The 27,882-nt window shown below is 39.3% G+C and overlaps 1 protein-coding gene and 1 long non-coding RNA gene across 6 annotated transcripts in view; one reads left to right on the forward strand and one right to left on the reverse strand.

Annotated features, from left to right (window-relative positions):
- LOC136285159 (uncharacterized) overlaps nt 1-9,650 on the reverse strand; it is a 33,616-nt gene extending 23,966 nt beyond the window's left edge. For 3 of the 4 annotated variants that reach the window (XR_010719366.1, XR_010719365.1, XR_010719363.1), the window contains exons 1-2: nt 9,098-9,650; nt 6,556-6,666 (exon numbers count right to left, since the gene is read on the reverse strand). This is a non-coding gene — a long non-coding RNA (uncharacterized lncRNA). The remainder of the gene's footprint in view (nt 1-6,555; nt 6,667-9,097) is intronic. The other variant, XR_010719364.1, reaches the window with a different exon arrangement.
- A 251-nt stretch (nt 9,651-9,901) lies between these two features.
- Nucleotides 9,902-25,965, forward strand: USPL1 (ubiquitin specific peptidase like 1). Of its 2 annotated transcripts, XM_066175962.1 has the most exons (9): nt 9,902-9,924; nt 13,188-13,354; nt 13,906-14,034; nt 15,283-15,940; nt 18,068-18,154; nt 18,544-18,673; nt 19,914-20,039; nt 20,700-20,860; nt 22,399-25,965. In XM_066175962.1, exons 2-9 carry the CDS (start codon nt 13,256-13,258, stop codon nt 24,291-24,293), a joined length of 3,285 nt encoding a protein of 1,094 aa, XP_066032059.1. In that variant the 5' UTR covers nt 9,902-9,924; nt 13,188-13,255; the 3' UTR covers nt 24,294-25,965. The 2 variants fall into 2 exon arrangements, with proteins under 2 accessions (XP_066032059.1, XP_066032060.1); XM_066175963.1 differs by lacking the exon at nt 9,902-9,924 and having other exon boundaries at nt 9,988-13,283; nt 22,399-25,964.
- The last annotated feature ends 1,917 nt before the right edge of the window (nt 25,966-27,882 follow it).

Consider the following 27,882-nt stretch of genomic DNA (forward strand, 5'->3'; position numbering starts at 1 on the left):
GAGAACAGCTATAGAAATATCAATGGGTACAAATTTTATCCAGACAGATGAAGAAAATCCATATGATTCCCTGCACATGAGAAGGATTATTGTTTATTAAACTCAATCAGCTGTGTCTCAACATCTACGTATTCAGATTCTACATAGAATATTCTAAGAGTGGGAGCGTTTGTTGGGGTGGTAGCAGGTTTGGGATTTTTTTTTTAATATAGGAATGCCCTCTCACATTCTGAGTCCTTGTTTTGGAAAGTTTTTAGGGCCTCAAGCCTTTCTTAGGCTGCTAACTTGCACTGATGCCTTTGCTACCATAGTCTCAGTATTAGTGGTGCCCAAAATAAGACACAGTAAGCTTAAATCCATTCACACACCTCAACTGCACATAAAGCATCAAATTTTCAGGCACTCTACTCTGGACTAATTCTAGAACAAGTCAACTGTATGCTAGGAAAGAATTCGTATACAAGGAATTTAATCTGACATAAAACTATATACAAAAGATTTGAAACAACACACAAAAAAGGCATGAGTGTATTCCTCTTACTGTTTTAAATCTTAAACTTGGGTCAAATTTGCAACTCCATGCTACAACATGATGCAATTAGGTAAAATAACGGCAGTGACTTACTGGAGTTTAGCTTATCCAATGCATGGAGTTTTTTATAAAGGAAGTATCTATTTGCATAATACAAGTGTGATAATCAAAAATCACTCTAGTTAGAACAGGCCTCAGAGGTCATCTAGTTCAATCTCTGCTCAAAGCAGCATTAATATGTGAATTCTCATTAATGATACAAGTTGTACTCTTAACCTTGCAGACCACTAATCACATGTAATCCTTAATCAAAAGCACTCAACTGCTTTTGATAGGATTACTTATCTGCCAAAGGGTTTGTGGGACCAGTCACTTGCCACACATTAGTCCCAAGCATGGAACATTACAGCACTTCCAGCTGTACTCAGAACCAGCCCCACGCTTGCATTTCGCTTTAAATGTCTTCTAATCAGGTACTGTTATGAGAGCAGTTTTCCAAGGGGACCTGTTGTACAGGGGTAGATTTTGATAGATGACAAAAGGATGGAGTGAAGTAGGGGGTGATGAACCCCCCCTAAGCAAGGTAGAAGCACAGGGCTGGGTCCTGGTTTCAGGTGGTTCACAGGTTGATGAATGTAGGATAGAGGTCCTGCTCTGAGAGATGCTTATAATACCTATAAACCAAAAAACTTCCTAAAAAGAGAAATTAACACCACTGGCACCAACAGCCCTTTAGATATCAAAGTCAGTGACCAAACTTCAGCAGAGTAAGTTTGGGAACTCTGCTTTAGTACTGCCATTTTGTTTTGTTCCTCCACTTTTGCTCTGATAAGGACCTCCATTTTGGATTTGTATTTTAAGTTTATACCTTTATTTCATGCACAAAATATGGTAAAGCATTGCTAATTACAAAAAAGAAAAAAAAAACCTCCTCACTGAAATAATCCACAAGCAATAATAAAAAAGTTGAAATATTTTGTAAAACCATGGTTACCCAATGACACAAGCTGAGTTACAAAACAATTTTTCTTTATATTAGCTCAGTAATATCCTCCGTTCTGAAGCATGAAATACAGTGACAACTTATCTATGCCGTGTGACAATATGTGAACTCAGCCAAACAAACCAAATAAAGAAAAGTTCATCTTCTCAATAATGATTTCATTTGAACACTTAACACCCGCTATTGTAAGTAACTTCAAACATTAATACTGTGGACACCACTGTAAACAATACAGGCACTATTTAAGTGGTAACAACAGCAACAAGAAAAAAAGAGCAGAATATGTAGAACAAAAAGGAATTTACTTTAGCAGCTTTGTTAACCTTGGTCTTAGGACCATTCAAAAGGCATTTTAAAACACTGGGTTCTGGGGTATTTTTAAATACACTGAGAACCTTTTAAATTCTACAGTTCCAGACATTATTTACATGCCTTCCCCAAGCATTCATTAGTAGCCACGGCTGTTTGCTAGGTTGCATAGAGGGCCTGTCCCTATCTGACCTCTTCCACTTAGACTACAGGATTATCCAAGAATTTTCTCTTACATATCCAAAAAAGAGTTAAATTTCCCACCAGCGTTTCAGCGGCAGAAGTTAGGTCCCAGGATGGTGCACCCATATCAACCACAAAGTCATGAAAGAAAGGGACATGGTTTAAAGATGCAGGTAGGAAGCAGCAAGAGACAACAAATCAAGCCAGCATTTCTAAAGCCAAAAACAAGAGGCCAGTCAGATTCTCACACTGACAGAGCACTTTTACCAGCAAATTGCTACCTTAGATATCTTTATTTTATACTTGTGTTAAGAAACTTCAATATTTTTTCTGATTAATACAGGCAACTGATTGATTCTACTAAATATTCAAGTTCCCTTTTAACAATAAACTATATTGCTTTTGTATTTTAGAAGGAAAAAAAATTACTTCAGAATAGTTGTTTGTAACAAGATTAACTGCATTTCCATGTTTGCAACCTTTTATAGGAGTGTTGTGTTTGGCATTCTAGTTGAGAAAGGAAGGTCAATACCTGACTACCAAGCAACAAGTCCCTGTCTGGGTACCCTGTCTGAGGGAGGAGAGAACAAATCGCAAGGAGATGCTCTGAGGTATGTTGCCAACACAGGTATGCCCACACCTTGCTAGGGGCTGCTGCCATGTAAAAAGCAGATGAATGGTTTTGGGTTCTGGCCAAGGTGCAACATTACTTCACTGAAAACTTTAACTAGGAAAAAAGAAACCCAAAAAAAAAAAAAAAAAAAAAAAAAAAAAAAAAAAAAAGAGTTGTGTCAATTATACCAATTATACCATATTGTGCACAGAGAATGACATCAGCACACCTCAAAACTTCTGCATTAGCACACCGCACACCACAGGTTATATAAAAATTACCGGTGTGGCTAGTTAATAACATTTCTGATATAAGGAAAAAGCACTATCAGACTGAAAAGGACAATTACAGCCATTCCCTTCTATTCTAAAGGCAAAGGTAGAAATGATGCTTTCTATAGAACAAGTACTGAACATTACCATAGCATTGGAACATATCTCTAATTTTCAAGTACAAAGAAAGGCTGAGAGATTGACAGGGAAGAGGATGTACAATTAGATGCACTTAACAGGCCAATGGGTTGCAACACTTGAGAATGAGAGGGGTGCTAAATTTACATCAGCAAACCAGAAATCAGCAATATTTCACTTCAGCTAGAAGCTGAACTATTGATATTTTAGGCTATAGGAAAAAGTAATCGTTTTGGGTCACCACCATGATCCCATTCATCCACTCCCCACACCCCCTGCCAACAGAGGGTCCAAGAACTACAGAAAAAAAACCCTCTAAATACAGTTTGGAGATTTATAACAATAATTTATTTAGAAAATGGTAGTGGTCTCCAGGCCCAAAATGTCTTCTTTTTGAGGGTGAAGAACTACAAGCATTCTTACAGCAACTAGCATGATAACAAAATCATGATAAGACGATCCAGCACCACAAGCAAATAAAAACTGTCATATAAAAACATCTACGTCCTACACCTTTAACAAAGACAAATTATTTTCTTTCATTAGCCCTACCTAAGGAATGACTTCATATACAAATACAATTTTCAGACATTAAAAACAAAACAAAACAAAAAAAAAAAAAACACCAAACAGAAACCCCACAGGATAATTCAGAGACAGGAAAGATTTTGCAAGGACTTTAAGCTCACACAGAATTAGTCCGACCAAATGTAACAAACTCTTTAGGCTCATGCAACTCTGAAAAGTCAAGGAAATATGCAATATGTTGGCAATTCCAGAAAGAGGAGACAGGACAGGCATTTTAAACTCTTCAGAACAGGCATCAGTCTTTCTTTCTATTTACACAGCACTTACTCAAAGGAGATGCCAGAAGCTGGAGCCTCTGTTCCCACATAGTGTAGTGGCTGTAACAATACCAGCATCCTTACAGGGGACATTTAACCAAATGGGATTGCAGAAAGAAAAATCCTCCAAGACTAAATAAGAAAAGAATCACAAGATAATGGTGATAAAATGTAGCTCAAGTGCTTCAAGTACCAGAGGGGAAAGTCTCTAATGGACAAGTAATGCTACGTCAGTATAAGATCAAATAGGTAAGGAAGAATGGATACTCTGTCACTTTTAAACTTCATAAAATGGATCATTGCTCTTTTTTCTTTTGTCAATACCAATTGACATCTTCCAAATTTAGAATCAGTCTACTTGAAAAGACTCCTTCCTTCTGTACCAGAATACATGAAAAATATCTTGAAGAACATGATGGAATGTAAAAAGAACTGGCCAATTTCTGGGACAGCAAGTGTGTTACTTAATATTCTTTGCTCTGCTAACACAAGAACTGGATTCTGCAGGCAAGATAATTAGAATTTTTTTATCCAAGATTCACAAGGGTTCAACTTTAACTAATATGCTTGATTATCACTTCTTTTTTCAAGAAAACAAAACAACCTTTAAAGTTACTTTGAAGACAGAATGAAAAAACTAAGATTCTTTTCAGAAGTGTCATTATATCAATTATTGTTTACTTGCATAGATATAATTTGGTATTCATTTCCCTTTTATAAACACACACAAAAGAGTGATTGCACCTTTTACACCATCCCAGTTTTCCTGAATTCCTGTACAACACTGTCTTTAGTGGTGATTGCTGAAAATCACTATCCTCAAAATGAATGAAACCTTACTGATAATACATCTTGGAATTCTGCTATAAGTCTATCAGTTAAACCTAAAACCACCTTAGAAATTCCAGACTTTCATACAGAGGAAGAGAAAACCAGTATAAAGGCCAAAAAAAAAAGGAGAGTCAAATACAACCTACCTTAAAAGAGCAATTAATGTATGAAACCAAAAACTAGCATATCACATCTGGGCAAGTATTAACTACTTGTTCATTTAATTTCAAAACACTTGGCTTGCTGTAATCGTCCTTACTTTGTAAGTCTTTTAACCAATGCAACTCCAAACTTCCACACCAGTTTTTCAAGTCCTTAACATCAAACTGGGCAATATCTTTGCCTCTACAGAGGCATGAATTTTGTTTCACTGTTGTTATATTACCTCATGCTGAGTCCCACCCAAATCCATCCACCAACATTAAGCTGTATTTTCTATTTTTGCTAACTTTCACGAGAATAGCAATGCAACACCACAATGCCACAGAAAGATAACCTAACTACAGGAAGATTCCTAAGGACACAAATGCGTACCATAACCATCATGATCATATCAGATACCACCCAGCTTTCCACACATTTCAGAAACATTTCACCATTGATATTTTCCCCACTAGAAATATTTCTGAAAATACAAGACATACTAAGTTAACTCTTGGCTATTGTTCTCTACTAGAATGGAGTCAGAAGCCTACGGGCTGTAGGAAGTGGAGATGAAATAACTTTAGGAATAGTATGAAAATTAAGAAAGTATTTTTGAAGGCCAGCTGCGATTCCCAAATGGAAAATTTTGCAGTGATTCCTGAGAGCACTGCATCAGGTGTCAAGTGTTCAGCTTCTCTCTTTTTACACAGCAAAAAATGCAATCCTGTTAAGGATGACAAAATAAGAGACACTCTTATAAGATCCAAGAAGAAAAAAGAAGTCTACCTTTACCTCAGAGCAACATATAGATTTCTCCTGTTCTGTCAAGGCTACAGGCACTCTAGTAGGGAAAAAATGCAGTACTCCTGTATTTTTGAAATGAGTCATAAAATATAAGAGGTTTTTACTTCAGAAAAATAAAGGGTTTTAACAGACAGCAGCTGACAAAAACACCTGGCCTCTTATTTTAGCTACTGATTTTAGAATCTCAGTCTTAGAAAATATCTCCCTCCCTTTGGTTAAAATACAGCAATGCAATAGCCAAAGGATACTACGTATACATTTCAACATCAGTAACGTTACTAATTTGTGGACTTAAAAATTGTTGAGGAATGCAAGAAAGTTTACAATCACAGTCACCTTGACTTCATATACAAAAAAAAAAATTATCTAAGTGAGACAATGGCTTTCTCGTGGTCTGTACTTAAAAAAACATAATACATTTAAGCATTAAACAGAGAAAAAGAGGTACATATACCATTAGTTACTTTATTATTCTTACATTAAAATTTTAACTTGCAAAGTGCCATTTTGGAAATGTTATGTTAGGTTTTGGAAAAGGAGGAAAGTCAAGCAAAAGTAAAATCCAAGAAACAAAACCTTCAGAGCAAAACTTTTCAGCTGGTACCTCCCACTCCACTCTCAGTTTCTCAGGGACCATCATGTAGCAACAACATGGTTAGAACTGAGCAGCCAGCGAGTGTGTAATTTGCATGTGAAAATATTTTTAGAAGACACACATGAATAGCATATGCTCTCAGGCTGAGTACAATTTTCTTAATAAATGCCCTGAATATTGTTTCCCCGACATTCTTAACCATGTTCCAGATAATGGTTTCTGGTACAGATTTGTTACTTTTTGAAAGCACCATATATATACATATCAAGCCTTAAACAACACTCACTTCAAGAGTTCATCCTGGGGTTTGGGGGGAGACCCTGAGTCTTCACTGTGTCTGTGTAATCACAAAGTTGGCAAATTATGCTTGAACAGAGTGCAACAAGAGGATGATTACCTGATTCAGGAAATAAAAGCAGACATGGATGTTCATTCACTTGCCCAAACCAAAGGAACTTCAAAAATTATATCTTTAAACCCTCCTAATTCTTTCTACTTTATGAAAAAAAGTTTCAAAAGGTAGATAAAAATTGATAGAACAAGAAATAAGCCATGTGCTCATGCACTGCTAGTTAAATCAAAACCAAATCTAGTCAAATCGACACAACATGCAAGACAAAACTCCATTTGAGCAAACAGCAATCTAACTAGATCCCAAAGTCATTACCAGTCCACATCTGGAACACTCAAATCAATTCCCAGTGACTTGGCATCATGTTGTTATTATTAATATAGGACTGTTTTGTTCAGGACAAATGAAGTTCTGTGGTAAAATGAGATGAAAAACATCAGTTTCTTTTCTTTGCCAGCACACAAATTCTATTCCTCAAGCATATGGAAAAACTCAGGCTCTGGATTCTGTCTTTGGCACAAGTTTTCCTTTAATCAACTTGAATGTCAGGCAGGAAAAAACAAAGGATACCAGTACATCCTACTGTGGTACTTAAGAGTATATAAAAAACACCTGAAATCACAGAATACTTTGGGTTGGAAGGGACCTTTTAAGCTCATCTAGTCCAACCTCATGCAATGAGCAGGGATATCTACAAGACCAGGTTGCTCAGAGCCCTGACCAAAATGACCTTGAATGTTTTCATGGGTGAGGCATCTACCATCTCCGGAACCTGACAGTTTTACACCACCCTCATTGTAAAGTATTTCTTCCTAGACCCTGCTAAAATGTCTGCCCCAAATATAGGTTAATATACCTAAAACGTTGGGGGTGGGAGGGAGGAGACAAAACAGAGAATGGAGGCATTAGGTAGCTTAAAAAATCTTAACAATATTGAGTCATGAATTCTAGCTTACCAAAGAACTAGGATCTAGTACTATAGCTTTTTCAAAATCAGCCCATGCTAACAGGCAGGAAGAACATCTATTTAATCTTTCTGATGCCTTGAGGAGCTACCTAGAACAGAGGCTAGACACTGTTAAAGGAATAAAGTATGTATTTATTAAAAAGGCCTTCGAAGGATATACCTTGGGCAGTACAAGAGCCTGGCCGAGGCTACGCCCAAGATGGACAACGGGTCACACATTTTCACACTTCTGTAAGTTTTGATCTATTTACATATTTGGGTTAATGATACAATTACAGCTCCAGGTTATGAGGTCCCATCCTCCCAGATTGCTCTCCTCAATTCGCTGTTGTTTTGGGCCTGAAGCTGCAATGGTGTCCTTGGTTCTCAGGCTGGAAAAGGATTGTTTTGTCTAACTACCCTGTGAAGAGAACTTGCTAACACTTTATATGAAGTTCAGAGTTATATATTAATGAAGTACAGAATCTGGAAAATATGAAAGCTAAAACTTAAGGCATCACTTCCAGAGCACAAACACACACAGGTAAACACCTTTTACCACATTATCTCTTAGGCTGTACGTGCTTGAAACAAAAGTTTGTGGAAGGTCGAAACAAAACGGCAGACTCTAGTCACCCCTGGGAAAAGGTAAAACTCACACTGCCATGAGAAGCTAAAAATTTGTTCTTGAAATTAATAAACAGAACTTATATTAACTTTCATACTAATTAACAGAGCTTATATTAATTTGTGTACATCCACAGTATTTTAACCATAAGGAAGTATTACTAGGGCAAAAACCACAATACTCTGAGAGTCCCAAAATGCCAGGAGAAATATCACTGCATACGTACAGCTACCTAAGGAAACTATTACATGATATTATTATTGCATTATTTGACCAGTTTTAGCAGTTAAACAGAGCCACTGGAAGAGAGATAAAAAACTTCTCAAAGGCACTGCGTGTATGTAGGAACACCCATCTCAATGGCCGTAGAGCAACTGAGTTCCTTCTTCTATTCAACATACCCAAAAGTGCTTTACACTCCTGATGAACGTACACAGAAAAAAAAAATAAAAATCATTCTCCACAATCAAAGCACGAATGAAGCAAACCTCAACACGAATCTAAAAATAAGTACTCGTGACATAATTCTTCGCAAATTTCATTGCAATATTTCTCCAGTCGAGCATAAAACTTCTGCCAAAAGAACAAAATACTCTCAAACATTAATTCAACCTTCACAACATTGCTGCACAAATTACAGGAATAACTACAGCAAAAAATTAGATTACGGATGTTACGCCGGACCCGTTATAGTAACACATCCTTTCACAATGCAAATCATACAGTGCTAAGCGCTTTTTAAAAACGCAACCAGGAAAGCAGAGGCAGGCATAGGAGAGAAGGTATTTTCTGTGCCATCACTGGAACAATCTGACTCACTCACTCCCTCCCGCAGCCCCGGGGAGCAGGAGGCTGGGGCCGCACTGACAGCTTTCCTGACGCAAGAGAAGCGGAGCACTGACCTAAATGCCGCAGCTGCTGAGCTCCTTGCAGCTCAGCTCGAGGAAAAGGGGCCAGCATGGATTCGAGCGCCAGCCACAAACACTCGAGCGACTGCAGCCCGAGTCTGCTGGTGCAGAGATGCCCGCCGAGACCCCCGCATCACCTCGACCTCTTGAGCCTGAAACCTCCAAAAACGACTGCGAGGCGAGCTCTAGGCTGAGGTTTAGAGCAGAGATTTTCAACAGGGAGCTGCGCATCTCCGCAGCGCTTCGGCGGCAGCAGCAGAACTGGCCGCCCCAGGGGCTCGGGCAGAGAGTCACACGGGAGGCACCGAGCCTCGGACAAGGTTAAACCCCACCCTGGGCGCGACTTCAGGCAGGTATTCAATAGCCCGCAGGTTAATCATCAACTCCCTGGCCCGGGCTCTCCCGCCCCCGGGCAGAGCGCTGCCCGGCCACCGCCTCCCGGCCCCCAGCCGCGGCGGGAGCAGGTGCGGGCCCCTCCCTGCCCGGGCGGCCCGGGGAGGCGCCGCAGGACCGGCCCCCGCCGCCGTCCCTCCCACTGAGCCGCCTGAGTGACGGAGCGGCGCGGAAGGGCGCGGAGGAGAAAGGGAGGGAGCGAGAAATACCTCGGGCGCTGCCAGCCCCGCTCGGCGCAGCCCAGGGCCCGCCCGGCGGTGGCTCCGCCCCCGCTGGCCGCCGGGAGCGAGCGGGGCGGGCCCGCATGGAGGCGGGAGCGCGCCGGAAGCTGCGCAGCGGCAGCAGCCGGGCGGGGGGCGGCGGCGGCGGCGACGCGCGGCGGGGTCCGGGGCAGCGGCGGGGGCCGGGAGCGGCGGCGGCGGCCGCAGGTGAGAGCGGGGCCGCCGAGGGCAGCGGGCCCGGGCTGTCCCGGTCCCTTCGCCGCGGCCGCGGCGGAGAGCGGGGGGGTCTGGCGGGTCCCGAAATGCCGACTGAGTATTTCATGTCAGTAGCAGCGCGGGGAAGGAAAGAAGGGTGCGGGCCTTGCGTGCCCCGCTCGTCAGAGATGCGCCCGGGCAGGTACCGCGTGTGTGTCCGCACGCATCCGCCCCTGGCACGGTGTTCCGGTGTGGGGCGATTAACACTGTGAACGCCTTTTTTCTTCTGCTATCTTTCCATGGCGTGGGGACCGCACTGGATGTGGAATAAGGGCTCAGGAGGCAGTTTACCCCTAGGTTTATCTGAGAAAGCCGAGCACGTTTCGTGTGGGAGGGAGGGCAGCAGCCCCGCGCTGGGCCTGCCCTGACGGCTGGTTAGGTGGCATCCACCCCCCGTGCCTCTCATTTCCACTGCCCTGGGACACAGGTCGCGTGCCTTCCTGAAATCTTGCCTCTTAGCTGCAGCTATAATAAACTGCGCCCGTTTAGGCTGTGTTTTTCCTACATACGCATTATTGTTTCAGAAGGACTGAATGATGTGCCAGCAAAACGTCGTCCCCATCCCCATACGGGTCGTACATCCATAAAAGCATTTAATGTGTGGAGGTCTCAGAGAAGTCTGCCTGTAGAAGAAACTCTTAGAACAGTGGAATAATGATGTTGCATGCTGGTTCGTTTTGCAGTGTCCTCGGCTTTAGCTTTATTTGCTTAGTCTATGTTAGGCTATTTTCAGAAAAGGAATTCATGTTTGCTCCCACACCATGGAGGCCTGCAGTTCTGCCCAGTACTTAGAGGCTGTGCTGGAGAGGGAGTTGCTTTCTCACAGGAGCGATGTTACTGTAGCATGTAACAAAATACATTTTGCAGCCAAAACTGTCAATTTTTGAGGTATGGGCTGAGATTTGGATATTTGTAGTTATGACCTCAGATAAAGAAAAACCTCAATACTTTGATTTCTTACTGTGTAAAGAATGGAACGGTAACTAACAACATTTTTTTCTTCACATTTGTTTCTTTTAATCTTTTCAATATCCCCTTGATGAAGGAAACGACTTGTAAGGTGATTTACAAAGGTGTTATTTTTTAAATGTCCTTTTAGCCTTTGAACAAGGAGATACTCTCTTCACTGTAGTGTAATCACTGTTTTTGCTTGCCTTGTGCAGTTTGTAACTGATTTAGTTCATAAGGTACTGTTTCACAAGGTACAGTTATTATCAAAAAGGCCCAGGTCCCTTTTTCCATAGAATTGTTTGATGTGATGGTTTGGGCTGGAAGGGACCTTTAAAGATCATTTAGTTCCAACCTCCCTGCTGTGGTCAGGGACACCTTCCACTAGACCACGTTCTTCTAAGCTCCGTCCCACCTGACCTTGAACATTGCCAATGATGAGATCCAGTCAAAATCTGCCCTTTTAAAATTTAAAACCACTCCATGTGGCAATACAGATCCCAGTAAAAGGTCTCCATCTCTTCCTCACAAGCCTTTTTTAAGTACTCAAAGGCTGCAGTAAGAGAGAGCTCTTCTCCCCAGAGCTAAAAATCACCAATACCTTCCTGTGCTGTTAGAAACTTTGAAGAGTATAGGCAGGCCTCTTGGTACCACAGTGCATATCTAGTACTGGCAGGCCCATTTCATTTGCTCCTTGTGTTTGTCCTTGAAGTAAAAGAATAATTAATTTTTAAAAAATGTTATTGTATTTGTAAGAGAAATGAAAGTCTTTATTTCAATATTGTGGTACTATTGCCTGGGTGATTTTATCTGGGGGAGGTATTGTACATCTCAGAACATCTTTTACATCTCAGTATTTAAGCTTTATAAAGAACAGGAGTAGCAGAAACTGAACACAACCAGAGGAAAAAAACCCCTTGCTTTCCTTTTGAGAGAGCTGTTAGGGTAAACAGGGTCTTGCAAAGAAATAAATATGTCTTATAAAACCAAGGGGCATGCTTAAAATGGAAGAACCTGCAGGTTTTTAATGTTACTAACCTTTTGAGTGTGTGTTGAATTTTTGTGGTGAGAAGTTTCTCAGGAGTTTTTGTCACGTGATCTGGTTTCTATTTACTCTGGAGCGCTGAGACTTCTTCCTGCCAAGGAATTGACTAAAAGTCCCTTGAAAAATAAAGTTATATATTTTAGTATGATATATCCTGTGATAAAGGTTGTTATCTGTACAACTTGTATAAAACAAGTCAACTTCCTGGCTAGACTAAATACATGATAACCGAGTTGAGATGCAGTGTGATATTGCTGCTGCCGCTCTGTGAAAAGTCGGGGTGCTTGTCTTTCCTTTGTACTCCAACAAGCTTGTATACCTTGAGCTAATTCATTAATTTTCACCTTGCATGAGCCCTGGAATGGGCTGTTTCTTTTGCACCATACAACATTACTTTGAAAGCTAGACATGCTCTAAGGCACATGGATTGATATTTTTATCTTCTTGCCTTCTATTACAACCATTAGCTTCATCAGTCAGGGAATAATACTGTCTCTACATGGTGCAGCCTGATAATTCTGAAAAGTGCTGCTGGACACACTGAAAGTATCAGTAGGATATCACCTCATTTTGACCACCCATGCTTAAGTTGCCATGGGGGTCTGTTTTGAAATCTGAGTGGTTGTGTTTTTCTGTTGTGCTTTTTAAATTCATGCTCTGTTGGTTTTTAGCATTCCATGCAGTTCCGTAGGGTCTCTCCTTGCCAAATATTATGAGTAGGTTTAGGTTGAACTATTACTATTTAGTATTTACACTGGTCTCAAGACTATTAGTATTTACGCTGGTCTCAAGAATGCCTGGAGATTTTTTTTTTTTTGTAAGGAGTTATTGCTGCACTGTATAAAAGGGTTGAAAGGACATCATGGTGTGAGAGAGAATGTTTTTCAGTGAAGTAATGAAACGGGGACAGTTGTGGCTGAAGGAAAGATACTGCACTGATGACTTTGCAATTCAGCAATTTCCTCATGCATCTTGAAGAGATATCTATTTATTCTAGTTAGATTCAAGACAACAGGAGCGGGATTGGGTCCCTGTAGTTCTTAATTTAAGGTTTTGAGTTCACAGTCTGCACTAGAACAAAAAAATGTATTTTCAGTTTAGAAAATACTCTTCTGAATTAATTTCCACAAATTATGCAAGCTGCATTTTTGTTGGTATTTTTTTTCCCCCAAACTTCAGTCTAATTTTTCTTTAATTGTTTTATTCACTTCTTATTTTTCAGGAGTCTTTGAAAAATCCTTAGTGGTCATGACATTGTTACAAGTGACATAAATTAGCCAGTGGCTCAGAATGATGGATACCCAGAAGACTACAAATGGTTTGCAAGTGATTGGAGAAGGGACTGGTATAGGGAATTCGACACTCCACATGGTGGGGTATTTGGGAAAAGTCAGTTGAAACTTGTTTTACATATGTGCAAAGTTCATATTTTTCTCTGTTTTGAGAAATTTTTAATTGGCCTTAATTTTACAAAAAAAAAAAACCCTCAAAATTATTTTCCACGGAAATCTATAACAATGGCGAAAGATTATTCTAAGTAAATATGTGCCTGTGTGTTTTTTTACTGGCACTATTTTTACAACTGTTTGCATTCCTACGAGAATTGATTTGTCTTTCAAAGATCTGAGCTTGTGTTACCTGACAATAAGGTTCCTGTGGTTCAGTTCAAGTAGAATAAAATCTGCATAATTGTGTTGTTAAAGACACCTTATTTGAATATTTAAATAAAAAATTAAATTAATTTAAATCATGCTACCATACAAACATATTAAAAATAATAAAAAAGAAACCAATGTAGTTTGCTTTTTTATATTGTATTGTATTATATATAGGAGTTGAACAATGATTTTGTATCTTAATAAGTATGTCTTACCTTGGGATAATGTATGAAATACATAAACTTATGCTGCTTTATCTTTCCTGGTTTGTTTTTATTTTAGAACTGTAATCCTGTGGAAACAACTGCACATGAATATTGTCCAGTCTGCAAAGAGAAGGGTCTGATCCAAGGTTTACGGACTTACCGCCTTAATTTTGACGAGTCCATTTTCCTTTGTGAAAATCCTCAGGTATTACACTAATAGAGAGTTTATTTGGCCCTACAGAGGCCTTTACCTTCAGCAGTTACACCTCTCTAAGCCCATGATTTTGTTAGTGGCGAGCAGACTGTTGAAATAGGATCCCTCTGCGTCTGAATGCTGCAGGATATTTGCTTGCAAATAGGGAAAAACAGAACTAACCTGTGTGTATGCAGTGTTTGGGCACTAAAGTGGCTCCCCTAAAGGATTAAAAAGCCTAAATTAAAATGAAATAAAGGAGGGTTCTTCTCATGTAACAAGGGATCACAGGTGGTACTAAAGAAATTTTTGTGCAAGTCAGAGTAGAAGGTGAATATTACTAGGTGATCATGTAACTAGTGCATAAGTCTAGCAGATCTGAGTCTCCCATTTTCCCTTCTTTAATACTGAGTGATGCAAAAACGTTTATAATTGTAATGATACTGTTTCTCTTTCTTCCCCCCAGCTTTTTAATTTTAACCTTAGCTGGATTTCTGTGCTGCTTAATATTTGAATTGTGATTTTGCTACCTCTCCCTTCACTGCTCTGTGTATGTGGGGAGGGTATAGCAGTCCCAAACAGACTGGTGCCCTTAAATTAGTAGAAACTAGACTAGATATGCGTCTCAGAGTTGGTTTTCCTCTTTCCTGCTTTTAACTAATTACAATATGGTTCTGGAGATTGGTAATAGGGATTTGTCTATATTCTGGTTGCCACCTGAGCATTGAGCTATCCTGAAAGATACTCTGCTTGTTTGGGCACCAGTAGTCTCTCAGGCATGAGATAATAATGTCAAATCTGTACCCTAAAGGAATGGATTTAGCAGAATAAGACAGGAGGACTTCCCTTAGCAAAATTAGGTTGTTTGCAGAAGTTGGAAGAATTTACTGGAAAAGTATTGTTGAAATGACACTACTGATATATTTATTTCACAGTTGTTTATAAGACAGTGGTGGGATAACTCACCCTTCCTGTCATACCTGTGTTGAATATATGTATTGATTTAGTTAAAATATCACTTTACAGAAGTCCCTGTGGCTGGGTCGGATGGGGGTCTAAGCAACTTGGTCCTGTAGAAGGTGTCCCTGCCTGTGGCAGGGGCTTTGGAACTGGATGGTCTGTAAGGTCCTTCCCAAACCAAGCCATTTTATGATTCTGTGATTCAACTGCATTTTAAAAGTATGTTTTGTATTTTCTTTAGCTCTTGTTCACCTGAAATTGCTTTGTAGATTTCACTGTAACCTTCTTTCTTTCCTTTAGTGTATCTACCCACTTGGTTATAAGTCATTAAACAGCATAATTATTTCTACTGATTCAGAAAAACATCAAGTTCCAGCTACTCACAAGAAAAGGAAATTGGGTGATACCAGTGACTTTTCTGCTGTTGAGTCAGATCCAAAAAGAGCAAGAACTAACAACGTGCTCAATGTTGAGCACACCATTAATGCAGATTCCATTGTGAAAGGCTCTCAGAGTAGTTTGTGTATTCCCAAGGCAAGCCTACATGATGTATTACAAAATGACCTGCAAAACTCTGGCAACCATGAGGGGTCCTGCATGCAGAAGGTGGATTTTGAAACAACCACCAAGACCAACAGCTACCAAGAAAGTCCACCGAAGACTTCTAGTCCCAAAACTCAACTATTGCCAAATTCTGAGCTATTATCAACAGCACCTGAAATTTCACTTAAAGAGAGTAAAGATTCCAGTAAAAACAGAGATTTGTGTCTTCAGTGGAGACACAAACATAATCTCTGTTGGTTAGATTGTATTTTGTCAGCACTGGTACACTTAGAAACATTGAAATCTGCTCTAACAGAAGAATACAACAATGGAAAATGTTTACTCCAGAAGCTTCTAACAAAGTATAATCAAGCATCTGTTCTTCTGAATACCTGTAAAAGGAGTAAAGTAAAAGGTGAGTCAATTTAGCTGCTGTTCTGTCATAGTCAGACTGATTTGCTACAAATACGTGGAATTTAGTACAGCGCACTTATATATGCCTCCTTTCTATTTCAAGATCACAAAAAATACAACTATTACCATGAGTTTGCAGAATATTGTGTTTTATGTAGCAAAATCCTGGTAACATCTGAAATTGTTTTCCTTGGGGCAAACATGCACTCTTTAAAGGCATCAAACACCAAGCATCTCTTAAATTTTTTATGTCATATCCAACATAAAGATAGTATGAATTATTTATGTAATTCACTCTTACTTTGTTTCCTTCCCCTCTGTTGGTTAACGTGTTAGGATACTGTTCTAACCTTGATCTTCAGAACAATTTCTGTTGTGGTGGATATCCTTGTGTAAATGGTCAGTTGCCTTGTCGCACCAAAAATAGTAAAATAGGGAACATAAGTTCTTGTCTAGCTCCAGCTGTGCTCACTGAAGGAATGCTTCTCCTGAGGTCTATAAGTTGCTGTAGGTGACAGTGTTCCCTAACCTGCTTCAGTCAGAAGTAGTCTAACACATTAACCTTGATCATAGGTCTGGAAAGGGTTAGTGAGTGCTCAGTAACCCTTAACAGGGGGTTAACAGGTCAGCTCAGCTTAACAGGTTGAAGGACTGTAATTGAGGAGGATGGGTCACTGTATTCTACTGGTGTGGCCTTTGGTCATTTTCTGTTCTGTTTAAGACTCCTAAACTAGGATCACTGGTTTATTTTTCTTGAACTGGACCATTGTTGTAAGTCTAAACTTGTAAGGTATGATCTGTTACAGAAGGAATAAAGCTCTCTGTTAGCCAGTACCTCTCCTCAATTTCAGGGGACGTTCTGTTGGGCTATGTGTATTTGAATATATAAACCACAGTCACAGGACAGCCCTCGGTAACTTGAATAAAGTCCTGTCTTTCCTGGGAAAAATAATGTGTATCAAAAGTGGTTTAATCCATGTTACAAAGGGGGGGAGAAAACCCCAAAATATTCTGAAGGACTTCATGAATGTGCTTGCCAGGGAGTCAGGCTGCTTGAGTTTAGGTGTTCAGCTGTTACTGGGAAACCTGCCATCCTAGAACCTGTCTGAGATGTTTTTCTTTGTTGGGCTGTGTTTGCAAAGGACCTCTGCTGTGCAGTAACCCTTAAATGGGAATGTTAAGTGTTGGAATACAGTGTTATTTTGAAAGCACTTAAACCCTTTCATTTCAATTGCAGCAAAACAAGTTAGTTTATTTGGGTAACAGCGGAGAGGGAATTGGATGAAGAGTATTTTTGTGGAGAATAGGTGTAGAATTTGTTCTGCTCTTCTTTGTAATGTTACAGTATATTTTGCATACAGCTGCTTTTAAAAACAAAAGCAGTATAGCTGCAAGAAACTTATTTTCTTTTTTCTATGTGGTTTATATGTAATAAGCAGTTTCAACTGCTATTCTAAATATTTCCTTTAATTTCTCCATAATTTATCTATTATGGTAATGATTGTGTAGTAGAAGTTATGTTCTTGCTTGTGCTTAAAGTATGTACTTGTGTTTAAACAACATGCAAAATTAAGCTACTAAGATATATAAAGTAAAAAGTTATTTTTAAATTTAAAATTATTTTTGCTATTTTAAAGGCTCATTTAGGAAATTGGTATTTAATCTGAAACAATACGTTTAAATGGTTTTTTATTTGAATTGTATAACCCTAGAAAGCATGTAAGCAAATTTTTGTGCTTTTGGTCTTAATGCTTAAGTTTTAAAGTTTTAATCTCTGAATCTTCAGGATTTGTAATGTGTGGTCACACTATCTTTAAAAATTGTTACTTCAAAACTGTTACTTCTTCAAAGCTAAGAAGTTCAAACTTCTTAGTCATAATTTAAGTCAGAGCAAGTAGTTTTTAGTCAGCAGACTTCAGTGAACTGTGAGTAACTTGTGTAAATTCGTCTCTGATTTTCAAATCAATTAATACCAAGAATTGGCTGTTCTACCAACAAGTCTTAGGCAAGTACAGGTCAGTATGAATGTCGTGGGTTTGCAGAGAGGAAGTGCATGCTAGATATGCATGTAAAGGCGTGGGGTCTGTTACCTATGACTACATTAAGACATACGTGTTTTTTTCTTCAGATGTTCTTCCAAAAGCAGAATCTCAGCTCAATGAAATCAGAAACATAATGTTTACAGAACTTCAGCCTCTGCTGAGGTGTGAATTGGGTAAGTAATTAGTGCAGCATCTCAGTAATTACTTTCAGGAAACCCTTGCTGTAAAGCCTTTTATCTCTTACATAAAAGTATGTGTGCATGTATGCATACAAGAAAGTTTAGAAACACATTTGTTTCTATTGGTGACTTGCACATACTTTACAGTGTGATCAGCTGGTTTGTCCTTTGCCCAGTTTGACTTTTTAGAGAGCAGATAATCTTTGTAATTATGCTGTAGTTATGAAATTGTCACTGATAACAACCTAATAACTTACAAATAGAGCCTTGAAATAATAACTGAAATTTAAATCATAGTAACAAGCTTATCTTCTTCCTTTTTGAGGTAGTGAAAGGTGATTTCAGATATTTAGTGACTATTTTTTTCTGCCTCATCTTTGAAGGTAATATGGAGAATCCAGTGTTTGCACTTCAGCTACTCTTACAAGTGGATCAACAAGCTGAGAAACTATTCTTGCATTCATTTTCATGGAAGTTTGAATGTGTAAATTGTGGCCACAAATATCAGGATCGGTGAGATTTTTATATAGCTGTTCTACTTTACCTACCTTTTAAGTCTGTATATAGTAGTTGGTTTTCTTCAGATTTCCAGCTTTAAGCTTGTTGTTGAAGTTTTACATGATCTGCTTTTTCATTTGCAAATAATTTACTGCCATTCCATGTCTTAAGCAACCACGTTATCAACTAGTTAAGAAAGAAACAGTAGGTAACCATGTGAGTCTCTGGACATGTTCACTCTGATATTTTGCTGAGAGTATAAAAATTGTTGTGGTTCTAAAGAATGTATGCCCAGTACACTTCTGCTATTGAGAAATACCTGGAATATTCACTTGGGTTACAAAGAGTTAGAGATTCTCTAACATAGGTTATCTATTTTAATATAGTATTACAGGGGATTAATTTCTTGAGAATTGATTTAGTTCTGTGTACCCACAGGTACAAGCTTGTAATTTAGGCTCCTTTTAGAGTCAGCTGGAAAAGAGAGATGCCTTCAGAAGACAGCTCATTTTATTTGAAAAACATCTGTTTTCCCTCCACTGTATTAGGTTTATATAATAAAATTTTAGATCCCCAAGTGAAATGAGATTAATTCTGTTACTCTGGAAAGTTAATATGTAGCCCTGGTTAATAGGATGTCTTCAAGAGCCTTTGTTACATTCTGTGCTTTTTTATAAGTTTAAAACCAGTTTTGGTTGAATATAGAGGAAGTCCTTTCTGTGGCTAATGAATGAATAAACTATATTACTTCACTGTAATATCCCATACATTGTATTTTTGTACAACAATGTAACCTCTGTGTAATCTGCTAAGAATGTTTTTAAAAACATGAATGGTTTTTAAATGGTTTTTAAAAACAAGACCTTGTATGGCATGGACTATCAGGTAATTTGTTGCTGCTTTCTTCTTGAGATTCTGTATTGGCTAGAAAATTATGCAGATTCTGGTACAAGTTCTGTCTTATGTAGGAAAGGAAACCAAGATAACATTAAAGGGGAGAAAAAGCAAATAATGTGAAACTGAAGGCCACAGGGCTGCTGAAAACAAATTGTGACTGATGCTGTTTGGCAGAACTGAATTCAGGGCTGACTTGGATGTGGTGCAGTCACAGTGAATTCCACACAAGTGACATGAACGTGAATAGTATTTGGGTTTGCCATAATATTTTTATAACTTGTTTCCTGGTAAAGTGTGTATATTTATTGTTTTCTAATCACCAACTCAGCTTACTCTTTTAATGTGTTTGTGTGTCCAGATTGAAGAAAACACTAACAACATTTACAAATGTAATTCCTGATTGGCATCCACTTAACGCTGTTCATATTGGACCATGCAATAACTGTGGTAATACATCTCAAAGGCGACAGATGATCTTGGAAAAGTAAGTTTGAATATGTGAACTTAAAAGTAACCTACATAAAGTTCTGAGACTTCATTTATTGAACCTATGACTTTTGAAACCAAACTATTACTGTGGGTTTTCAGAGATTCTCAACCTTAAACTCTGATCAGTACTCACTTTTAAAGATTTTAGATCATTCTTAAAAGCTGAAATAGCAAATAGTGTTTACTAAACATGACACAGAGCAGTGTTTAACATGCTGATCAGCACACGTGTTTGAGCTAGGTCATAAATACTTAACTATCAAGTAGTAAATACAGACAATGATATCCAGTGTCAGCCTTTTCACAGCCCCTGCTGTGGATATAAGTTGTTTGATCATTTGTTTACTTATTTGACTTGGAAACAATGTCCCTTGCTACTGTGTTTATGGCACAGGGTTGTTTTTCTTCAGCTTTTCCCCACTCCCCAAATCCCTTATTTGGTGTTTGGTTTTTTTTCCCCTAATCTATAATTAAATGGAATATCCAGTTGGGATATTCTTTTCCCTTTGCGCTTCCTGTGCAATCTGAAGAGTCTGTGAGAAAGTAGAATAGTAAGGGCAGAACCACATATTCTTAGAGATGTATTACTTTTTCACTAGGAACTTTTGCCACTGTTTTATTGTAATGAACTGGTTCTTTATTGTTTCTTTGTCAGACTACCCTCAATATTAACGTTACATTTTGTGGAAGGCTTGCCACATAACAACCTGGAGAAATACTCGTTTCAATTTGAGGAAGACACCTACCAAGTAACATCGGTTGTTCAGTACCAAACAGATAAGAAGCACTTCATAAGCTGGTCCTTGAATCCTGACGGTAAGAATCACAGAATGGGTCAGGCTGGAAGGGATGGCACGGGGTCATCCAACTTCCCTGCTCAAGCAGGGTCATCCCAGAGCACAAGGCACAGGATGGCATCCAGATGGTTCTTGGATATTTTCTGTGAGGGACACTCCACAACCTCTCTGGGCATTCTGTTCCAGTGTGCAGTCACTGCACAGTAAAGAAGTTCTTCCTCACGTTCAGGTGGAACTTCCTGCGCATCAGTTTCTGCCCATTGTCTTCTGCCCTATTGCTCAGCACTGCCGAGCAGAGCCTGGAGCTGTCCTCTGACACCTCCCTCTGGATGCTTACAGACACTGATGAGGTCCCCTCTCAGTTGTCTTTTCTCAAGGCTGAACAGGCCCAGCTGCCTCAGTCTTTCCTCATAAAAGAGAGAGATAAGATAGAGTTTATGGTTCTTATCTACCATAATATTTCATGAGTCTACATGAAATGTTTTATGGGTTACTGCAGTAGTCTCAACCGTTGATCTATAATAACAAAGATTTCTTTTGTCTGCATTCTAGCCTTCATATTAAAATGTTGCGAATAAGTGGGGGGACTCATTTCTCAGAGTGAAGATTTTCAGTTGGTTTAACTGCACTGTGCTGTCTTACAGTGCATTTACTGGAAAAAGTGATTTGGCTATAGAGTTTTTTTTCCCTTCATAACTTTGTAAAAGTTAAAAAATGCAGTCTGACCATGGCTGTGGAATAAATAGTACTGTTTATTTTTAAACCAGTGATTCATCCATTCTTGGCTAGAAGCAAGCTAACCTATGGTACTATGAGCAATTAATGAAGTTATTTTTTATATCTGAACTTTATGGCACCTCAGGGGTGGGAGGCACAAATCCATGCTCGAAACATTACTAAGGGTGAGATGGTTGTACCACTGGTGGAAGATCCATAATCAGTGAAAGTGAAAAGGTGGTATTTTGATAATCATGCCCCTGTAGAGAGCATGGGGTGCAGTCTTATGAAGTATTGTTACAACGTGAAAATTGTGTAAATCATAATGCCAGAGATAAAAAAGAAATGGGAAGAGAAAACAGCTGGAAAATGCCTAGTTAAAAACCTCCTATATGTCGTATATTTCTGTTTTAAAATTCTTGAAGCTGTAAAATATTCTTTCATAATCTATGAACAGTTTGGAGGTGATGAGACAAGAGTATTAAAATGAGCAGTGCCTCCTACCCAGGCAATGAAAAGGTCTGCAGAGAAACTTAATTTGAGAGGTGGTTCTTACCTCAGACTGGTGAGGGTATTTTCAGACAAGATATTTCAGCCAAAAAACACCCTTAGCTAGCTTTGTTTTATGGTTGACCTACTCTGACCTGTAATAATATTGCTGCAAGTTCTTCTTATATTTGTTCTTTTTACTGTGGAAGTCTCACAGTTTTCTCTGGAGAAAAAACAACTCTATTTTCTGCTTGTCAGGGGAATGGGTTAATAAAAATACCTGACAAGTGTGAGGATAGTGACTTCAATTTTGAATGTCTCTGAGTCTCTGAACTGGTTGCTATTTTTCAGGAATTTGGCTTGAATGTGATGATTTAAAGGGTCCGTATTGCAAGAGACATAAAAGATTTGAAGTTCCTCCTTCAGAGATTCATATTGTTATCTGGGAAAAGAAAGCATCCTGTGTGCCAGAAGAACTGAATTCACAGTTCCGAAGTAAAAATAGTGAAGATTTTTCTCTTACTAATGTACATTCAAATTCCACAGTAGTGCATTGTGGTTTTGATAGCACTGTCAGCAAAACACCTGCAGAACACCACAAAGAGGATTTTGTGAGGACTCCAGAGAAGAAACAGCAGCATGTAGCTGAGGACCAAAGTATTGTTCATCATGGTTTAGAAAATCTGGCAGACGGTGATCTTGTAACACTTGATGAAGTTCTAGTTGACTTGGAAGATAAATCACTGCCTAATGGACTGATGGTGGGAAATAACCTTCTTGATGGATGGGGCACACTACAACAACAGGAACCAGCTTTTTCACTTAGCACTCCATATACAGGAGAGTTTGCTGGAACTAGTCTAGCTATGAACAATAGATCTATGTTACATGAAAATTCCAGTATTTGCTTACCTCTAGAAGAGTTGAACCCAGTAAATATTACTCTTCCAGTGCCCAAGAAACATGACCCTGATTCATCTGACTCATCGCCTTCTCAATTAAATGGTGGAACTCATTTAGCTAACAGAGAACATGGATTAAAATCAGAACTACTGCCAAACCAGAAGTTTTTAGCAGTAGAAAATACTATACAAAAATCACCTGACTTGAAAGATGCAAGCAAGACTGTAGTTAATTCTAAAGCTGGCAGTTCTTCTAGTGCCAGTAATTCAGTTCAGCCCTCACACAAAGACCAAAAAGGAGGATTTGTAGGAAGCTGGGTAACGAAATTATTAGGCAAGAATACTTCTTTTATGCCTTCTAGTGCCTCAGCTCTCAAGAATGAGAGAAGTTGCAAAACTCCCTCCGTGCAAAAAATAAGCGAAGTTCGGTTGCCAATTAAGGGCGCAAGTAACTTTGGTGGATTTCAAAGCAGAGGTACAAAGACAACAACTGAGACCCCAAAGTTACTGGCCCCTCAGAGTAATAATACTCATCCTCTATCAAATTTCAAAGGATTTCCTCAAAGCACTTGTCTTCCAACAGCAAATCATACCACTATTGTAGGTCCAACTTGGACTAAATCAGAAAGTACATTGGGTACCTCAGGTAGAGTGACTCAATTCCCTTCACCTGGCTATAACTCTGGTAAGGCAGAAGAGTCAGATAGTGACAAAACAAAAAAACTTCGCCTAAAATTGTTAAAAAAACTTAATGCTAAAAAGAAAAAGTTGGCTTCATTGGATAGATTAGTGGAACAGATGAAACAGGAAAAAACTGTGAGTGGAGACCTAAACACCCCATTGCAGACTGAATCTCAAAATGACAGTGAATTATTGCAGAGCTTTTTAAGGGAGCTGCAGTATCAGATTGATATCACAGGTAATGAATCTGAATTTAATGCAAACTCTGTGCCAGGGTGCACTGGCTGTGATAATGCTGATGAAATACTGGCGGAAATACTGTCCCCTGCTTCGACTGGCGCTTCCTTGGAGGCTCCAAAGAGCGAAGATGAGTGTACGTACATGGAAATGGTGCACAGCAGCGTGGCTACGACCGTGCCCAATGGGAACACCAGTGTGCCACAGGCAGCAGTGACAAGTGAGGAGCACAATTACTACAGTCCTGTAAAGGACACTAATTCAGAGCTTGATGCAATGAACAAACAGTGTGTGAAAAAACTTTCTTTTGAAAGTCCTACGAGAAATGATATCCTCGAAGACCTGTTCTCCATTTCAGCACCAAGCTCAATGGCAGCTGACATAGATTTACCTCATTTTGATGAAACTCTGTTTGAAACTTGGTAAATATTGAGTTTCTTGGGGGTTTTTTTCAGTATTATATATATTTTGAAACAAAGCACTACTAAATTATATTTTATAACTAGTTTAATTGCACACTGGCTGTACTTGAACAATTTACATATGAGGTGGTTTTTTCTTAATGTAACAAGCAGATCAGGGTTTAATGAATTTTATTTTTCTGAAAGGCAGTTATTTTAGCTGCCAGATATGATGATGATTTTTATATAAAAGCTCCTATGAGTCTTAAATTTTGCTGCTTTTAATATGAAAAACTTCCATACTCTAGTGAGTTTGAAAAATAATTAAGTTCTGTATTCTTGATGATGTAACAAAAACTAATCATGTAGTAGTAATTTTACAGGTCCACTCAACTCCTGAAGTTATTTTGTCCGACATTTAAAAAAAAATATAAAAATTACCTTCTGTAATCTCAACTTCTGAAGTTATTTTGTCCAACATTTAAAAAAAAAAATTAAAAATTACCTTCTGTAATCTGGGAATTTTGCATCCTCTGATATGAAGATCATTTGTAACATAAGCCTGAGGCTGGCATTCTGCTAGACTGGCATTCAACTCCATACAGAATTAGTGTTCTACAAGCTCATGCTGCTGTATACACACCCCTTGGATCCAAGAAAAGATGGATACATGGTAGCAATTTTCCTATTTGAAGTTATAGCACCTACTGAGTGTTCATCCTGGGCAACTGCAAATATAACATGGTAGAATATCTTCTGAGCCAGGTTATTTTTTTAACTAGAATTAGTGAGATTCGGTCCAGCGTTTGCATCACTAAGAAAGAATATCTGATGTATGCGTTGGTTTTTCATAGCTGCAAAAACATTTAATAAAAGAAAGGGTTCTTAGAAATAATTTAACTGTAAATTAATGCCTATTACTGTTGTTACTTGGAGTTTTTCATGACTCAGGCTGTGCACCCCCAACCATATGTGAGATGCCAAGGAGAGGCAAGGTCAGTAGGAAGAAAGTAATGGAAAAATGTGGCAAGACAGCAGTGAGTAAGCAGAGGGATTCACACCTTGGTGTTTCTGGATTGGTATAGCTTTCATTTTGCTGGATTGGAATCTTTTTTAAATGCACAGACACAAAGCTGAGGGTATTCTATGCAAAGTTGTATTAGCTGTATGTTTTTCTTGTTCTTGGAAATGAGAAGGATTTTATCAGCAGGTCTTTATATCAGACATTTTTAGAGGTGTTTTGCATTTTTTCATTGTTTTAGATCCCAAGTTCAAAACACTAAATGCTCAGTCTTACTTTTCCAGTAGATGTACTTGAACATAATGCTATTACAAGGCATGGCTACAGATTCTAATGGTTTTTGGATTGTTTGAACTAGGTTTAAAAAGTGTTTGAAAAACTGTCAGTGGCCCTGAACTCACAGTGTCAAACTTATTTCTGCTGCAGTTGGGTACATTGTTATCAAACTGGTACTTCCGGCAGTGAATGTTTTCATTTTTGAAATTTAAGTTATTGTGAAGAACTTGAGCTTCTCCTTTGTTTTAATTACTGTGGTAATATTACAATAGAAAACAAATGAATGGATTCTGAATGTTAAGGGCTGGTGTACTGCTTATGAAATGTTTGCCCATTTGTGAATTCCCTAAATAAAACAAAAAACAAACAAAAAAAAGCGGACCAAAATAAGAGTTTGATTTATCTATGAATGGGTTGCAATGACCTGCAGCTGTGACATGGGCGCTCCTTCTCCACTGGTTTAGGACACAGCACAGACCCAGGGGTGAGTAAAGCAGTGAGCCCACGGTCGGTGGTGCAGAATGCACAGGGCAACAGGAGGAAGAGACCCTGCTAGAGGATGAGGAGGTCCTGCTGGAGAGGTTTATAATGAGGTTCACGACATAGGGGGGGGGGGTGTGGGGGCAGACCTGCTGTGCAGATATACCTAGACAGAAGCAAGGACCTCTGGTCACCACTGGCACCCCCTCCACAAACTGAAGTTGGGAGAGTTTGGTCTGCAGCTGCGTGGGATTCACTGTGGGTGCAGGTATATATAGAAGCTCCAAGAGCAAACAATTAGCACTTGAGATTAGAGTAGGTATGAAAATAAATCTGTTGGTGCTGCATGTTCCTGGCTGCCTTTTTTTCTGAAACAGAAAACTAAACATGATGCACTGCAGATTTGTTTGTTTCCATAAATGTTTTACTGCCTCTGATCCTGTGCAAGTGAGAATTTGGCTGAGGTTGAATGAAAACCCCATGACCGAAGAAACTGGTTGGAATTTGAAACGTTACTGGGTCTTCTATATTAAGAGTAGTTTTTAAATGCAGCTCTTAATTTGCCAGGAAGACAATACAAAGTATTGTAGTAGTTTTCTGTCAACTGGAAATACACCAGGTGGGCATATAGCAAGGATAGGTAGTGATCAGAAGCTGGCCACTGTATTATGGAGATTTTATCAGTGTTCTAGAGTAAATTTCCCAAAGTCTAATGGCTTTGAGCACTGCCATCTTCACCACTAAACCATGTCCCTAAATGCCACATCTACATTTTTTGAACACTTCCAGAGATGTGACTCCGCCACTTCCTGGGCAGTCTCTTCCAATTCCTAACCATCCTTTCAGAGAGTTTTTTCCTAACATCCAATCTAACCTCCCATGGCACAACTTGAAACCATTTCCTCTCATCCTGTCTCTTCTTATCTAGGAGAAAAGGCCTGCCCCGACCTGGCTACACTCTTTTCAAGTAGTTGTGAAGAGGAATAAGGTCCCCCCTGAGCCTCCTTTTCTCCAGGCTAAACACCCTCAGCTGCTCTTCATCAGTCTTGCACTCCAGACCCTTCCCCAGCTCCTTTGCCCTTCTCTGGACATGCTCCAGCCCCTCAATCTCTTTATAGTGAGGGGCCCAGAACTGAACACAGATTTTGAGGTATAGCCTCACCAGTGCCAAGTACAAGGGGACAATCCTTGCCTCGGTCCTACTGGCCACACTATTGCTGATCCAGGCAAAGATGCCATTGGCCTTCTTGGCCACCTGGGCACAGCTGGCTCATGTTCAGCTGTCACTGACCACTACTCCCAGGTCCTTTTCCACTGGGCAGCTTCCCAGCCACTGCCCTCAGTCTGTAGCACTGCCTGGGGTTGTTGTGACCCAAAAGCAGGACCCAGCACTTGGCCTTGTTGAACCTCACAAAACTGAACTCAGCCCTTCAATCCGGCCTGTCCAGATCCCTCTGCAGAGTCTTGTTAGTCCGTGTCTTCTGATTTGGGAAAGGCATAAAATCGTGACACTCGAGAGTTTGGAATCGGCTCTGCAGAGACATTGATGTGATTCAGATCTTACTACTTGATGATACATTCAAACACTTCTTACAGCACAGTAAAGGGTGAAAAACAGGGCTGCATTCTCACATCCTGCCTACAATAAACCAACACAACTGCAAAGGAGCTGCCTGGATAGATTTCTGGCTGTATAGCTGCTAGAGCACTGTTCAAGAAATCTACTGTGATGCTGATTACAAATCTGATTTTGATCTTGATGTTTTTCATGGCTGACTATTGCCATTTATTCTTCCATCACTGTTTTTTGCTTTAAATAATTATTCCCTTCTTGACA

The sequence above is a fragment of the Chamaea fasciata genome, unplaced genomic scaffold (genome assembly GCF_029207755.1).
Source record: "Chamaea fasciata isolate MVZ Bird 193981 ecotype frontalis unplaced genomic scaffold, bChaFas1.0.hap1 SCAF_2, whole genome shotgun sequence".
Classification (NCBI taxonomy): domain Eukaryota; kingdom Metazoa; phylum Chordata; class Aves; order Passeriformes; family Sylviidae; genus Chamaea; species Chamaea fasciata.

What these genes read in the sequence shown, in the direction of transcription:
- USPL1 (XM_066175962.1), top strand. Translation starts at nt 13,256, where the DNA reads ATGATGGATACCCAGAAGACTACAAATGGTTTGCAAGTGATTGGAGAA. An exon ending in TGGTGGGGTATTTGGGAAAA is followed by an intron (nt 13,355 to 13,905) that starts GTCAGTTGAAAC and finishes TTTTTATTTTAG; the next exon opens with AACTGTAATCCTGTGGAAAC. An exon ending in TCTGCTGAGGTGTGAATTGG is followed by an intron (nt 18,155 to 18,543) that starts GTAAGTAATTAG and finishes TCATCTTTGAAG; the next exon opens with GTAATATGGAGAATCCAGTG.